General features: G+C 33.2%; 2 protein-coding genes across 2 annotated transcripts; both read left to right on the plus strand.

The window, feature by feature from the left end:
* The first annotated feature begins 7787 nt into the window (after window positions 1-7787).
* Window positions 7788-11801, plus strand: LOC140878122 (heterogeneous nuclear ribonucleoprotein 1-like). The gene is made up of 5 exons (XM_073281735.1): window positions 7788-8135; window positions 8240-8364; window positions 8684-8911; window positions 9120-10314; window positions 11234-11801. The coding sequence occupies exons 3-5, from the start codon at window positions 8690-8692 to the stop codon at window positions 11245-11247; spliced, it is 1431 nt and encodes a 476-aa protein (XP_073137836.1). The 5' UTR covers window positions 7788-8135; window positions 8240-8364; window positions 8684-8689; the 3' UTR covers window positions 11248-11801.
* A 1377-nt stretch (window positions 11802-13178) lies between these two features.
* On the plus strand, window positions 13179-16392 carry LOC140893331 (mitochondrial import inner membrane translocase subunit TIM22-3-like). The gene is made up of 5 exons (XM_073302387.1): window positions 13179-13448; window positions 15603-15667; window positions 15774-15846; window positions 15923-15976; window positions 16052-16392. Exons 1-5 carry the CDS (start codon window positions 13265-13267, stop codon window positions 16261-16263), a joined length of 588 nt encoding a protein of 195 aa, XP_073158488.1. The 5' UTR covers window positions 13179-13264; the 3' UTR covers window positions 16264-16392.
* Window positions 16393-17117: the final 725 nt, after the last annotated feature.

The following is a 17117-nucleotide window of genomic DNA, read 5'->3' on the forward strand; positions in this document are numbered from 1 at the left end:
AAAATGATCAATATCATTCAAAACGTAACATACACAGCCAAAAACAAGAAAGTACTTAAGGTTCGGCCTCTTTCCCATGAGAGTTTCATAAGAAGTCATAGTAGAACCATTCCTCAAGTATACTCAATTTGAAATGTGACGTGCTGTGATTAAGGCTTCTGCCCAAAAATGTTTTGAGATATTTTCAGAACTTAACATCACTCTAGCCATATCTTGCAAAGTTATATTCTTCTTTTCAACAAATTCATTCTGTTGTGGGGTTTTGAGAGCAGAGAATTCATGAGAAATACCTTTCTTACCACATAAATTCTCAAAAAAAAAAATTTCGAACTCCTTACTATAATCAGTGAGAATTCTGGTCACCTTCAAGTTGTAAAGATTCACAATCCTTGTGAGCAAATTCTTAAAAACATCAAATATATCTGATTTTTCTTTCACAAATCTTACCCAAGTATATAGTGAAAAATCATCTACACAAACAACAGAATATTTATTACCTCCACAGCTTTCCACATCCATTAGACCCAACGAGTCCATATGTACAAGCTGAAGACAGAGTGTTGTCTCAGATGTTGGCAACATCTGATGTAACACCCTGGTCTGCTTCTTTTTGACATGCCTCACAAACAAATGGAATTCCAAATTTTAGATTAGGCATACCTCTAACAGCATCAAACTTACTTAAGTTCTTCAAATTCTTGAAGTTTTCATGTCCCAACTTTCGATGCCAAAGGTTAAATTCATCCATCTTTGTATGTGTACAAGCCATCTCTTATCCAAATTGGTAGCGATTATCAGATGACCTCATACCTGTCATAACACACATGTTAAAACTATCAAACACTTTGCATGATTTCTTATCAAACTGCACATGCAAGTTGTCATCACAAAGCTGACTAATGCTTATTAAATTTGCAGTTAGTCCTTCAACATGTAGTACGTTGCGAAGCTTAGGCAAACCAGCAACATCCAGTGTGCCTTTTCCTACGATAATTCCCTTTGAATCTCCTTCATAAGTCACTTTCCCACTCTTTTGTTCAACATAATCGGTGATAAACTTCCTAGAACCTGTCATATGATGTGAGCTACCGCTATCAAAGTACCAAGTACCTGAAACATTAGTCCTCAAAGCAGTATAAATCATATGACATTGAATATCAGCTTTTGGTACCCAAACCTGTCTTACAGTAGATCTGTTTCTGAAGATGTTGTGGAAAGGTGTTGGCAACACCTTCGGTGCAGATCTATATTTGTAGTCTTCCTGCAGCTTAAAACAGTATGGTTTGATATGACCAGGTCTATGACAGTAATGACAAACATACTTACCTTTCCTTCTGGGCTTTACATGAGCAGTAGGTTGTGGCTTTGGTTTTGGAGGATCGGTTGATGTGACCTTTTTGGTTGATCTTTCTGAACAACTACTTTCCTTGACAAACACCGGCCCTTTTGAGCATTCACCAATCTCAAATTTACTGTTCTCAAAACCTAGTCCAGCCTTACCATCTCTTCCCATCATGAGCAAAAAATCAAGTTTGGTTGTGCTTGAATTGAATTTAGCCAATGTAGCCTTAGCTTTCATGAGTTCATCCTTAACCTGACTTAATTCCAGATCCTTCTTACTCAGCATAACTTAAAGTCTTGATATATCAGCCTTCAAATCAGAATTTTCTCTTGAAAGAAAAGTGTTCTTCTTATTTCGTTCAACCCAGTCAGCATATAACTCTTCATATTGCATTCGCACATCTTCCAGAGACATTCTTTCATCACCTGCATCAGTATTACACACATTATCAGTAGTAAAAGAATTTAAACATACTGACCTTTGGGAGATGTCGCGGCCAGGTGTGGCAACACCTGCGACAACACCTAAAGGATTGACTTGCATCAGCTTCTTTCTTTCCATCAATGCTGTCAGGGATGTGTGACTTTCTTCTTCATTATGTTCTTCATCTTTTTCAGATTCTTCATCACACAAAGATGCATTCATCCCTTTTCGAACCGTATTTGCACATTCATTGGCAAAATGACCATAGCCTTGACATTCATGACATTGCACCGTGTCAATCTTCTTTGCAGTAGGCTTTTTATTTCTTTCCGGCATAAGTAGAGGCTTTTGAGGATCAGGAAACTTCCTTGATGATTGATCAGACCCGCCTATTTTCAGAGTTTTGTTAGCAGCCGGAAAAAGTGGAGCTTTGAGTTTTTGATCAGTCTTCTTTGTCTCTCTCATCTTCTTCAGATAATCACAAAACTTCTTTGTGATGAGTGACAACGAGTCATCTCCCAAATCCGATTCAAAGACTTCTTGAGGTTTGAAGAATGAGTTTGCTGTTGTTGACTCCATAATATTCCTGAAAAAATAATCCAGAATCAGCTCTTAGTGTATCAAGAGTAGGCTCTGATACCACTTGTAAGGGATATCATGGCTCATAAAAATTATCAAAATCAGATGTTGTCACTAGGTGTTGATAACATCCTACTCAACATGCAGCGGAAATATTAAAACGTGAATAGTAACAGTAAACCAACAATAAAAATACTCAAGAGTAAATATGCACAAGTACTAAAGTAATAAAAGGTTACACATAAAACAGATTCAGATGTTGTTACTAGGTGATGACAACATCTTCAATAACACCTTGATTAACATGCATCAGAATTTTTGAAAGCATGAATAAAATAAATAAACAACCAAATAAATAAGACTCAAATATTTAAGCAAGAGTATAAAATACTCTTGCAGCGCCTCAGGGCAAAACTTTCACTAGAAAACAATCAAAGAGTTTTACAAACCCTAAAACTAGTGAATTATTTCAAAAATCAATTTTCTCAATCATGTGAGAAAATAAAGAATAAATAAAAACAACTCCCTTAAAAGTCTACTGAAAGTAGAACAAGAAAACCGAATAAGGAGTTGGTTCTGATTGCCGAAATATGAGAACAACAAAAAGTCTTTCGATCAACACTCTTGCAAGTGTAATCTTCAAGTGTTCTCAAAAAGCTTCACGACAATATAGAAAACTCAAATCTTCTTATGTAATTCAGAGCTCTTGATTTCTCATGAATGAGTCTCTGAATTTTCGACGTGAAACTCTCTCTTGTGCAGTATATGTGTTTCTCTGCTCTCGCTCTCTCTATTCTGCACTACGTTCTGCACTCTACGCTTCTCGATCTTCTCTCCTATTTATTCAACGTGAAGGACACCAAATTAAGCTTGAACAATCTTATCTCCAATAAACCTTGATCTTTTTTCCTTTCAAACTCGAATCAATTTATAAAGATAAGGAAATAAAGATAAGTTAGGAGATACAGATATATTATGATAAGTGCATAATATCTCCTACAAAATAATCAAGTAAATATTTAAGCTCTTTAAGATATATGAATATCTTATTCTATAATAAAACAATTTCTATTTAAAATATCTCAAACACTTAGATAGGAAAAAGTATCAATCCAAGAAATGCAAAACACCACAATAAATCTTTCACGATATAGAAAAGATATCAAGGATTTTATTCCTTTCACATAACTACTATTTTATATAAAAAAATCAATATATTTCAAAATATTAAGAATCATCTCGAGTACACGTTAGAAATAAAAGAAACAAAGAAAGTTATTTTAAAATTCTCGTAATAAAACATTAATAACAATGGATTTTTTTTAAAAAAAAAACACGTCTCGCAAAAATGTAAAAGCGAGTTATAATTCAAGATAGTGATAAATATATATATATATATATATAAAAGATACATTTGATTTGAAAGTTGTAGCCTTTAAACAAGATGGATGGAAGGGGAGGGAAGAGAAAAAAATATATTTAAAGACCAAATATTGAATGAAAAAATTGAGGTTTGCATTCGACGGATTATGTTTTTCAGTTTTGTAAAATTAATTCAAATAAATAAAAATATGTTACCATTTTGAGAGGATACATAAAGTTATAATAATTTTTTTTGAGATGAAATAATAATAAAATTACAGTGCACACAGACACATACATATATTATATATAGAACTAAAAAAAACATTTTTAAGCAGTTACAGTTTCGTAAAGTTCAAACTTCAACAATACAACTCATATATTTATATCTAATAAATAATAATAATAAATAATATGTTTGTTCACTCTTGTCCAACAAAACTAATCAAATTTAGAACTACGTTCAAAATTAAAGAGCTGAATTTTGCATTCGTCGATTCACAACGTCATAAATATTTATAGCTCATTGTCTTTCAGTCTACTTAGGTACCGTTTGGTATGACATTATTAATTTAGGTATAACTTATCTTATTCAATCTCACATATTTTGGTCATATTATTTAGAGCAATACTACATGTACAACGAATTTTGTACAACAAATCTTACAACACAATGCAAAAATTAAATATATCAAAATCTCACGATAAATTGAATACAAAATCTCGCGATAAAATAGCAAATCTCATGATATAATTGTTGTAAATATCGTTGTACACGATATTTTTTGTACCTTTAGCATTATTCTATTATTTATCCATATATTAATTATTTATCTTACATCAATCAAATCATTAATTATTTATCTTACATCATTGAATTTAAATTATTTTATTACCCTTTATACATAATATTATTCATATTTTATTAATTTCTAAAAAGACAAAATGATAATTTACTATTTTTATATATAATTTAATCACTCAAATCAAACAAACTATAATCTATCAATCAAATTAAATACTATATTAATTATCATTTCTTATTTATTTTTTATTACATTATATTACTTATATCTATATTATTTATCTTATCACTCACTCTAAACGGTACCTAACGTTATTGCCACGAAACTTCTAAAATTCCAATTTACTTATACGACTATCACGAAAAAACTAAAAGTCATTTCGATCTATCGACCAACATAACGTTAAAATTTCAACTCGCTCACACGATTATCGCGAGAGATCTAAAATTCATTTTGGTCTACCAACGTAACGTTCTTGAAATAATAGTATATAAATGGACCAGAGCCGTCTCCAGAAAATTAGAGGCCCTAAGCTTACTTAAGGTCAATATAATTTTTTTTTTGCAAAATATAAAAATATTTACGTATATAGTGATAATAAAATAAACATAATGATCACCAATATCTAATTTCATATACCAATATACCATGTTAATTTATTAAATCTAAACAAAATGTTCAAACTCTTCGCGCTTTCTTTTGTGCAAAATTATCAACTAAATCATCCTAATCAAGAGTAGCAACCATATTTTTTTTCAATTGACAATATTGTCAAACCATTCAATCTATCATGACATAGTTGATTGGAAGTAGTTTTTTATCAACTTGAGCTTGGAAAAACTTCTTTCAGTAGAAACTACTATGACCGGTATGATTAATAATATTATATAAGTTATCCTCGTCATAACTCACAAAGATTCAAATTTAAATAATATTCCAGATTCAAATTTTCTTTTCCCCGTCATAACTCACAATTCGAATTTTTTTTAAAAATAAATTTAAATATTAACAAAGATTTATTGTTGATATGAGATTTAAAGTGTGCACCAACCGTAATACACAAACATACATATAACTCACCTGAATGAAGCAATTTTTTAAAAAAACTTTGTATCCAAGAAAAAAAATGTTCTGTTTTTTTTTTTGTACATAAAAAAAGAAAGGAGCAAAAACACAAAAATTGATAATGTTTAGTATTTTTTAAACAAATAATTAGAGACTCATGGGTCATGACCTATCTAAGATTTTGAATAAAAGAATAAAAAAAATATATATATATAATATAATAAATTATAAAAAAATTTTGAAGCCCCACCCAAGGAGAGGTCCTAGACAGTCGCCTAGGTGGCCGGCCCTGAAACGGACCTAAGCGTAAAAGAATTTGGTTTTGGTAAAAAAAAAAAAAAAAAAAAAAAGGAAAAATCCGTTCGAACCGTCCTTGTTACTTATTTTAGCTGGAATTTGGATTATTGCATCACGAGCCTTACGTTCCATTATACAATAATAATAATAATATTAAAATGTACCGACCTGTTTCATGCTGTAATTTAGTTTCGTATTACTTGGTCACAAAGTAATGTTAATCTTTTTTTATAAAAAAATTTAATGTTAATTTAAATAATTTAGTTGCATATTAATTATTTGGTTCAATATTCAATTAATTCGCGATATTTTGAATAAAATGAGAGGCAACGTGCTGTACTGTTTGTCAACTTATGCCGTGATATTTGAAACCATTAATTAAATGGAACAAGATTGCATATATCGCTTCTTTGCTTTATCTTGGATGATTTATTCGGTCAATTAATTAATAATAATTTTATTATTTATCAGGATTTTTATACAATATACATCGATTAGATATACATCGACTATTTTGTTTTGTTTGTTTTCTTTTTCGAAAGTAATTATCAGAAATAAAAGATGCGAAATAATAACCTTCTTTCACGCGACTAGTTATATGTTCTAGACTATCTATATGACATTTGTAATTTTATTCAATTTTTTACATTAGGAAAGTCTCTCGATCTTAATAACAGCTACAGTCCTCTACGGTATTAGCTTGGAAATTTAATTAAAAATTACGTAACATCAATTGACTAATTAAAGTCAAGTTCATGAAAATTTCAAGAAAATTAAAATTTTGATCAAATTATCTCGCTGGCATCACTAATCAATATGTAATAAAATCACCAATAATTTAAATAGATTTTACACCAACCTTCAATTCGTACATTATTTATTTGTTTAATGAGAATAATAATATTAATTAATTATTAGTTTTTAAAATTTTTCTAACATAGTTTATCCTATATTTGTATAAATTAAAAAATGTAGATATACATCCGGTAATTTCATGAATTTTAGCATATGGGAATACGAGAGATATGTAAGTTACAAATTAATTGTACATAAATTTTTTAAATTTTTTTTGAGTGAGAGTTATACATAAATCTATCATAAGGTTTTATGGTAATTTTTTTACCGAATAAATGAAGGGGTAGTTCTTCAAAAACTTAAAAATAATTAAATGTATGGAATCGTAACATAAATGTCGAGATTAAATGATTATCTAATAACTGTTTATGAGCCCTACCTTTATTTTTTTTATTTATCATAACCCCACATTTAATTTTTAAAAAAATACAACAAAAATTGAAAAAAAACTAGACAGGAAACCCACGTGCATTATTAGGTTTCCGGTTCGTCTCAGCGACCAAAGTAGTTAAAGTTTAGATATTTGGTCATTTTGAATTTCTAGCAATCACATTAATTAAAATATCATATTACATATCCACAACTTGCATTAGATAATATAGCCTTATGATCCTCGCACTCACATGTAAAAAAAAAAAAACACACACACACACACATTTTCTCACATAGATATGTAAGAAAATTACGTAAAATCAAACCGATAAACATTTTTAGGTATTTTCTTACACATAAATTTAAATGTCATTTGATTTTTTTACCGTATATATTTATCATTTACCAACCTAACAAATAAAGCATAAAATCTAAAACTACACACATACAATTTATGAGAGGGTCTCATGAATACGAGTCGATTCTATCCATACATAGAATAATATTATTTTTAAAATTAAAAAAATAATACCTAAAGATCGAATATGAGATTTGTTTAACAAAATTCACCCATAAGATGATGGCCATCACGAACAAGTGTTGTTTATAATATATTAGTTAAAATTTGAAAGACGAATTAGCGGAGTAAGAAGTATAAAGCTCAAATATGATGAGCTTCTGTCATCTACCTTAGGCTCCAAAATTTCTCACACCAGTGAATTTGCTTAACCATTCCAATAAACACAGCCTCGTCCTCCCCTCTCTCTTTCTCTCCCTACAATATTTATATATATATATATATTATAATAATATAATCAATATCTCCTTTCATCGCCCAAGAAATTCCATTTCTTTTGATTATGTGAAAAAGGAGTGGAATAAACAAGGAAAAAGAAAAGGAAGAGAAGGACCTTTGGAGATAGAGAGAGAGAGAACAAAGTGAGAGGATGAGCATACCTTGTGTTTTTATTTATGTATATTCCTCTCATTAGATCTTGGCTCCAATTCTGTGATTTCTTCTCCTCCTTTTGATGGTGAGTTTTTTGTGAAGATGAATCCAAATATTGGTTTTTTGTTGACTATCTGATTGTTATCGTTTGTGGGTTCTGCCTGATCTACGTGGATTCTGAGTTTTCAGGATTGCGTATGTTTAATCTTGGCCGATGAATGAAGGATCCAATCCTGTTTTATTAAATCGGGCATTTCCCACTTGATATTTGATCAGTGATTAGTACTGGGTTCCTGCCTCATTTTCTGGATAAGGTTTGATTTTTCTTTTTCTTTGAGCTCTTGTTTATTGTTTTTCTGTATATCTCTGGATCTGATGGATTTGTCCGTTGATGGTTTGCATTTTGGAGTTATTGCGATTCTTCTACGATTGCAATCTGTGTCATGTTTTGTGCTGCATCAAGTTATCTCATTCTTGATTTGATTCGGGCACTTCACAGAGAATTTTTCTGATCCAATCAGTGTATATTGTAGTCGAATTTTATGTGAGATTGTTGCTCCGTCGATTTCTGCTTTGGATTCTTCATTAAGGGAGGATTGTTGAACATTGAGGTAATTTGATCTAAATTTTCAGAAAAAGATGGAGATGGATCAAGGTAAGCTTTTCATTGGTGGGATTTCTTGGGACACCGATGAGGATCGTCTTAAAGAATATTTTGGAGCCTATGGACAAGTGGTAGAGGCTGTAATCATGCGAGATCGAACCACGGGTCGTGCTCGTGGCTTTGGTTTTGTTGTCTATGCAGACCCTACAGTTGCAGAAAGAGTGGTCAAGGAGAAGCACATTATCGATGGACGAACAGTAAGTCAGTTCAGTACATTGTCTACAAATCACATTGCATTTGAAATGCTGCTATTTGCATTGCCAAATTCTACGTGTACTAAGTCAACTGACTGTTAGTTTTCTCATTTGAATATGCTTGTTGGTTAATTTTCATGCATGCTTTATGTGTCCATAAATAAGGCCATAGTCTCATTTTGTGGACCATGCATTGTCTTATAACTTCCAGGTGGAAGCAAAGAAAGCTGTTCCAAGAGATGATCAGCACTTGATGAACCGAAATACTGGCAGTACTCAGGGATCACCGGGACAAGGACGCACTAAAAAGATTTTTGTAGGAGGATTAGCTTCTACGGTGACGGAAAATGATTTTAAAAGTTACTTTGATCAGTTTGGTACTATAACAGATGCTGTAGTGATGTATGATCACAACACACAAAGGCCGAGAGGTTTTGGGTTTATAACCTACGATTCAGAGGATGCGGTCGATAGGGTCTTGTTCAAAACCTTTCATGAACTCAATGGTAAGATGGTTGAGGTTAAGCGAGCCGTTCCAAAAGAATTATCTCCCGGGCCTAGCCGGAGCCCGCTTCTTGGATACAACTATGGATTTAGTAGAGCCAACAATTTCCTCAACAGTTATACCCAGGGGTATAATCTGAGCTCTCTTGGAGGTTATGGAATCAGAATGGATGGTAGATACAACTCGTTAGCTAATGCTCGAGCTGGATTCTCACATTTTGGCTCTCCAACTTTTGGAGTGGGAATGAATGTGGAGCAAGGGCTGAATACTGGATTTGGAGGGGGTTCTAACTTCAGTGGCAACCTGGGATATGGCCGTGTTATGAACCCATTTTTTGGAAGTAACCAGAGTAGATACAATACCCCTATTGGATACAACTCCAGTAGCAGCAGAGGTGATTCTGTTTTCAGCTCACCATCAAGAAATTTATGGGGGAATGGCAGCCTTAACACGTCCCCAAATAATGCTAGCTCAGGTTCATACTTTGGTTCTGGAAATGGTGTTTTTGGGGTATTTGGAAACAACGGAGCAAATTGGGGCACGTCTCCTGTTACTGCATCTGTTGGCGGCAATTCTTCTGCATATAGTGCGGGAAATGTTGGCTATCGAGGTGGAGAAAACAGTTATCCACTGGGAATGGGAGGTTTCGGAAGAAATGGTGGAACAGGTGTGGCTACAACATCTTCATTTGCTGCATCAGGCAGTGGTTATGAGGGAACTTATGGGGACTTTTACCGTGGTGGCTCTGTTTATGGCGATCCTACTTGGCAAACCACTTCTTCTGAACTGGGTAATTCTGGTTCATTTGATTATGGTATTGGAAATCCAGAAGACGGCACTGCTAAAGATTCTGACAGTTATGGGGTGGGCTATGACATTCCGAGTAGACAACCCAAAAGAGGTAATTTGTTTATCCTTTCGCTAAATTTGCAATAATGTTGTTGGCCAAAAATGCAATGGTGGTATATATGCTATAATATGTGTTTTTCCTTGAAAAGAATGGGATTTGATGATTCATAAACATCATCTGAGAACGACTTGATATAATATTTCAGCTCTTTATAAAACAACAGGTCTTTTCTTTCTTTTATTTATCCAGACCGTATTGCTTAATAGAAGCATGGTATAGGATAAAGTATTGTTAGCAAAAAAAAAATTGGTCTTACTGCTGCTTCATTTGTGGAGATAATACAGAAACTGAAATCTCAAACTGGAACTCTCTTTTAAGCACACACTCCCAGTCCCAGTGTCATTAGAAGTTATTTGGCTCGATCAAAGTCAAGATTTCAACGTGATGATGATCTTCCATTGCTGCATACGGCATATACCTATCAGTAAACAAAACTAGAAAGTGGAAGAAAATATTTATGTATGATCTGGATTCTGGAAATGGCTGCGTCTGATTATAAATACATCTACATTTAATGAGATATGTGCAAATTAAGAAAAATAAATAGATGGGTTGTATTATTGTTCTTGCAGATCATGGGTTAAAAAATTTCGATAGAAAATCGCTTAAAGTTGTTTTTAGAGTTTTAAGGGCAATTCTCTCACAAAACGTGTGAGTTGCAGAATGAGGCAACCAATGGTGTATCAACGACAATTTTACAGTGTCACAGCATGTCTAAACCTGCAGTCTTCTGTAATTTAACTGTGCCACTACAATGGTAATTTGCTGAAGTTTCAAATATATTATTCTTGACATTCGGTGAAGAATACATCGAACAATTGACAGTACACCATCTTCAATATTAATTAGTGGTATACATTGTCAAATCTAGCCAGCTTTTATTCATAACTTTTCTTTCTATGACCTTCAGGAATTGCTGCTTAGGAAATTTCATCTTCTGAAGATAATGTAGGAGCGGAGACAGAAAAAAGCAGGCGAATCATGATTTTAGTACATATCCCTCAGTAGACATATGCTTCATCTTATTATGATGCCATTTCACAGAGCTAACAGGGTCTGCAAACTATACGTTGTCCAGTAAAGTATTTTCGAGGGATTTTGTTAGCGTTTGAGGCTTGATTTTTAAACATAACTTAGGCTCTTTTATCAGTGTTTCGATTGAGATGTAAATCAGATTGCGGGACATACTCCACGAGATCCATTCTACAGTATTTGTTGTGCTTCCCTTCAACTAAAAGGCAGTATCACTGGTACGGACGATTTGAAAAGGTAAAGAGTTATTCTTGTATTCTTTGTTTCCCCTGTTTGTCGGCTCGAATGACATACGAAGTTTTCTGTTTTTTCTGGAATTTGTAATTCACTCAAGATTGTATGTGAGCTTCTCTTTGATTTTACTAGCTTGAAAATATGAGAATGAGAGGGATAGCCTCGTAGCTTTCCCTTTAATAAAAAAAAACATTATTATGAATTCTTTTTTATGCAGATTGTGTATGTGACTAATCAAAGTGTTTGAAATAGATGTAGTTTAGAGACTTGCTTGAGTTGTTTGATCTTTTTTCATTAATTTTGTGATGATGTACTTTTGTTATCTATCAGTGCTTCGTGCAATTTCCAAGTTTTGCTAAAACTTGCATTCTTACCTTTAGCTAGAAAACGGGGTAAATTTTGGGAATTGTCCAAAAATGTTTGATTTTAGACGATTGTAAAAATATACGATAATATATTTTTTTGAGTTGGGAACGAACATTTATTATACTCGAGTTTTTCTGTAAAAAAAAAAAAAAATTATACTCGAGTTTTGAACAAAATATTTCGTCCCAAATTTGGAAACCTGGTATGATGTCATATCATGCCCATTATGCATAAGATCAATTGTACTCGACTCAAAATTTATAATTTTATCATTAATTTCGAAAACTTTAGTAAAAATACTCTATGACCAATATTGCATCACAACATCATGCCCTTCATCCAAAATAATCATTATTTTTATTCCGACAATGTTTAGAAAAGAAACGTAAATTTCTGTGAGTTATCTTTATCTACATCGTATGACAATTATTAATATTATTTCAGGCATGACAAATGATTTATGTAAATACAAAATGTTTTGAACTGTTAATAAATAATTTAGATGTTTATCTAAACAGTCCGTTCCAAGTTGGAATGTCTCTTGTAGTTCAAATAAAATTTAAATATCATGACTTATATATTCAACTAAATAATCCACATCGATTAAAAATGTATAAATATATCAATCAATCAATAAATAAAATAATCCATAAAATAAATAATATTATCTTATTCATCACTAAACTGTTAGTTTTACTAGTCACTACGCACACGTTTTGCATTCTAAATTTTAGATTTCAATAGAAAAACTATTCTAATATAATCATATACATTTTTTTTGCAAAACTTGTTGAATTAAACAGCATATATGTGTGTGCATGTACAGTGTGCCAAAAACTGTTGTAAAAAAAAAGAAGAGTCAAATAAAAAATAAATAAAATAAATCTAATTAAGAAATAAAAACGTGTAAAATTATTTTAAATAAATAAAAAACTATGTTATTTAAGTTAGTGCTCCTCAATTATATATTACATAATTTGTTATAGATTTTAAATATGACAACATCATATTACATAATTTAAAATCAATATAAACATGTTGAATTAGTCTAAAAATTTATTTAATATATATGAAAAAAAAAACGAAAAATAACTATGGCGAATTAGTATGAATACACGTTGCTTGCCATTTCAAAGACCAACATAGGCAACAACGATGCCAACTGACGTGTAAGCAAAAACTGAATAAAAAAATAAAAAAGAATATATTTTTATTATTAATCTCGAATATCCACAAAATGTCAGCGAAGGCTAGCAAGTTTCTATTAGAACACAGCTGAAAACTTCGGAGAACGTTAGGGTTTAGCGATATGGCGACGCCGGCGAATCCCTCGGCTTCGGATTCAGAATCGGAAATTGATAGCATTCCTGAACCTAATCCTAGTTCCAATTCGCTGGCCAGCACCAATTCATCGGGTCCTCCCCTTGTGTGTATAATCAGATCCGCCGGTGACGCCGCTGCCGGTGCTTTCATGGGGTCCATTTACGGTTTCGGTAATCCATCAATCAGTTGCCTTTTTATTTTATTCTCGTTTTCTCCATGATAATTACGGTTCTTGTGGGAGCGATTTTAGCCATTGATAGTGTTAATATTATACCGTGGTCTTGAATTTCGTGATGAAAAGTTACGTGGAGTGTTATCTAGGTTAGTTTACCTCTGTTAATGGGATGCTAGCACAGGGGAATTGCCCTAATGTGCTGCCCCTTGCTTGGTAGTTCCATGACCGTGAGTCCTTGACGCCAGGACTGGACAGCCTCGCAGCTTTGGTGGCATAGTGATGTCTGACTGGCAGTCAGGCGCGTGACTGGTTGTCGGGCTGAACTTGTATTTTTGGGAAAATGTTTTCTTGTATGTAATGCTGCTTTGAACATCTTTTCTGATTTATTTCACATTTTCCATCTACAAATGGAAAAAAATAATGATTTGTTGTGATTATTGATATGTTTTAAGTATTTAAGTTGATTGCACATTCCACGTCAATCACTTGAAAATTAGAATCTTGCTAGAACAATCAATACTGATTTGTTAGTCACTGTTCCTTGTAAGTGATGAGAGTTTGGGGCAAATAATTCCAAATGATATATGTCAGCAGCCTTCTCATTGACTTCAATCCATCCACTCTTGAACCCTGGTTTTAGCATCAATTAGCTTTGTGTGCATACTGGTGCGGACACTATTTAATCCTGGGAGTATTGACACCTTGAATTTCTTAATATTGCACATTACAAGCATTTTATGACATCATGATGATGGTAGGATAATCTGAAGTTCTTTAAAGCTCTCCGAGTGCAGTAGGTTGGCAACTATTCAACTTCTTTCTTGGTCCTTGGGCCTAATTTAAGCATCTTTTTTTAAGCAGGCTAAGATAGGGAGTCCAAGCTGTTTAAGGGTGTTGCACTTTTGTAGCCACTGATATAACCACTCACTGGGCCAAGTTTTCTCATAGGACGTTTTGCTTGATCACTTCAGCAGTTTGCTCATCATCGTCGTCAATCCCTGCCAATCACAGATTTGTATTATTGTAAATTCTGGCTTTGAAATCACCATCCATTTCAAGTTCACTTGTCATAGCTGACTAAGATGAGAGCTTGAGGTGTCATTGTCCAGTTACTTGACTCTCGACTGCTATTTGTAGGAGCATCATTGACCATTTTAATAACTTCAGTCAGTTCAATTAGGCCTATGTAAATATATTTTCAGCGCCAAATATTTTTGCGCGTGTTTTCTTTTTGGGGGGGTTGTGGGGGTTGCGTGTGTGTGCTGTCCTAATAAATGCTCTCCTGTGCTCGACGTTGACTTTGGGATTGCTGTGAATAGATTATGAATGAGAAACTTTGAACTCTAAATGTTTGCTATCTCATGTTGGTGGTATCCCGGGATGCTTACGTGTTGACATTTACGAAATTCAAGGTATTACGGGATACTGAGCATAGAAGTGCATGAATTGCCAACTGCAAGTGTTTCGCATTGACTTACAACTCAATTGGAAATTCCTTGTTACACATATGTTTGTGTCTATTCCTCTGGGTGCAAAAGATGATGTTTTCTTCTCATTTTGTCATTTGGGTACATGCTCAAGTACATGTGTGGTTTGCCTTTTCAAGAATTTTGGGATTTTTCTTGATGAAGTCAATACTTAATCGTGGTCTAGGATTTTCTAGTTACCTTCTTTTCTTTTTCTCTTAAAATAGTCAATATGTAAGCGAATTGCATTCAATATGTGCTCTCGTTTCTCACTCCCCCCAAATATTTTCTTAAAATGTTAAGTTGATTACCCGCAATTTTGACCAACGACTAGTATGATTGTCTCGAGGCATGTGTAAAATCGTGAATGACATGGGTAACATTAGAGGTCGGTATGAAATTTTCAATTTGTTAAGCTGTGAATAATAATGTTAATTGAGCTTATATTTTAAGAAGAGTTTGCAAGACTATTATGATTCCACGAGGTGAAGATTTTCACATTTGTATTCACATAAGGTCAAAATTTAGCCCATAACAAATAAATTAGGAAACAGACTTCTGGTGACATTTAGTTGCTATATTGACTGAATGGAAAAGTTTTGAATAATGATTTGGTGGACATCGTTCATGCAGTATTCTTGGAACCGTTGTCCATTTATATCTTAGTTGTTTCTATGTTTCAGGTGCTGGATTAATTCGGAAGAAAGGCTTTAAAGGATCATTTGTGGAGGCAGGTTCTTCTGCCAAGGTATTGGATATGAAACATCTTGAATAATGTTTTTTCCAAATCTCATAAGATTAGGAATTTGATATTGTCTTCATCGTGGATTTGTTGATTCTGCTTCACCACGCAGACATTTGCGGTTTTATCAGGAGTACACAGTTTAGTTGTATGCTTTCTGAAGAGATTCCGGGGGAAAGATGATGGTATGGGTCTTTTAAAAGAAATGTTAATTGGTGCAACTTTCGCTGTTCTTATTTGATTTGTCTCCTTTCTCTACAGTTATCAATGCAGGAGTTGCTGGATGTTGCACTGGGCTGGCTTTAAGCTTTCCAGGTTCTTTTTCTCCCTGCATACCTATTCTGTTCCTCTTCCCGGTGAAGCCCATTTGCATCTGTTTTTCTTAATCAGGTGCCCCACAAGCTCTACTTCAAAGCTGCCTCACATTTGGGGCGTTCTCATTTATAATTGAAGGTCTTAATAAGCAGCAGCCGGCGCTTGCTATGCAAGTTTCGATGAGTGGCAAAAGGCAGCCGTATGGTGTCGTTCCCCCTTTAGCACTTTCTCTACCGAATGAACTCAAGGAGTCTTTCTCATCTTTTTGTCGGTCTATAAAAAAATGAATTCGACGATTTTCCCTGTAAGCTTTCTTAGAGAGCACCGATATACTTTTTTATGCATGGAAATGATGTAAGACGCAAACAATTTCATTATTCGTGAGAAAGATGATCTATTTTGCAGTCTTGTAATTATTTTCCTTTTTTTTTTGTTGAGATTTTCTTGGTAAAATGGTCGTAAAAGAGTGGAGAGATATTTGATGTTGAACAGATTAAGACAGGGATTTGGGTTTGAATCCTGCCATAATTAAAGGTGTTTGTTTCAATGCACAGCAAGATTTTGATATCACGTAAGTTTGAAAGTAAGTTTTCACTTTTCGATGTTTTCGAGTCATTTGGTACATGTATAAGTGCTGTTTTACATGGAACTCGAATATCAAATAATTCTAGCCGTGCTTAATTGTAAGCCAAGGAAATGCCACATCAGATTTATTCATTTTATTTATTTATTTTTTAGACTAAATCAACAGTTGGATTTGTGTATCGAGTAGCTAGGACTTTTGGAGATGGAAAAGATTTTGTTTTATACCTTTTTTACAAAAATTGTTTTAATGGATGAAAGTTTAATTGGAAATGATAAAAAAAAATCTATTAAAAGTAACTTTCTTTTTCATTTAATGATTTAACAACGAGAATAAGGAAACAATTATCCTCTTAAATTACAAGATTTGTGTCACATATATTAGTCCATTTTGCTGAGGGCCTTAGCTTTTGATATTAGCACTGGTTATCTCCATCCCCTATTCTCATTCCACCACGTAGCAAGATTTGATAATAGACATAATAAATCCATAATATCAATGAAGAGATTTGGATTTCATTTTTACCCAAAATAAACAAAAAAAAGGGCACATTTCCAA

Source organism: Henckelia pumila, chromosome 1 (assembly GCF_033568475.1).
Source record: "Henckelia pumila isolate YLH828 chromosome 1, ASM3356847v2, whole genome shotgun sequence".
Classification (NCBI taxonomy): Eukaryota; Viridiplantae; Streptophyta; class Magnoliopsida; order Lamiales; family Gesneriaceae; genus Henckelia; species Henckelia pumila.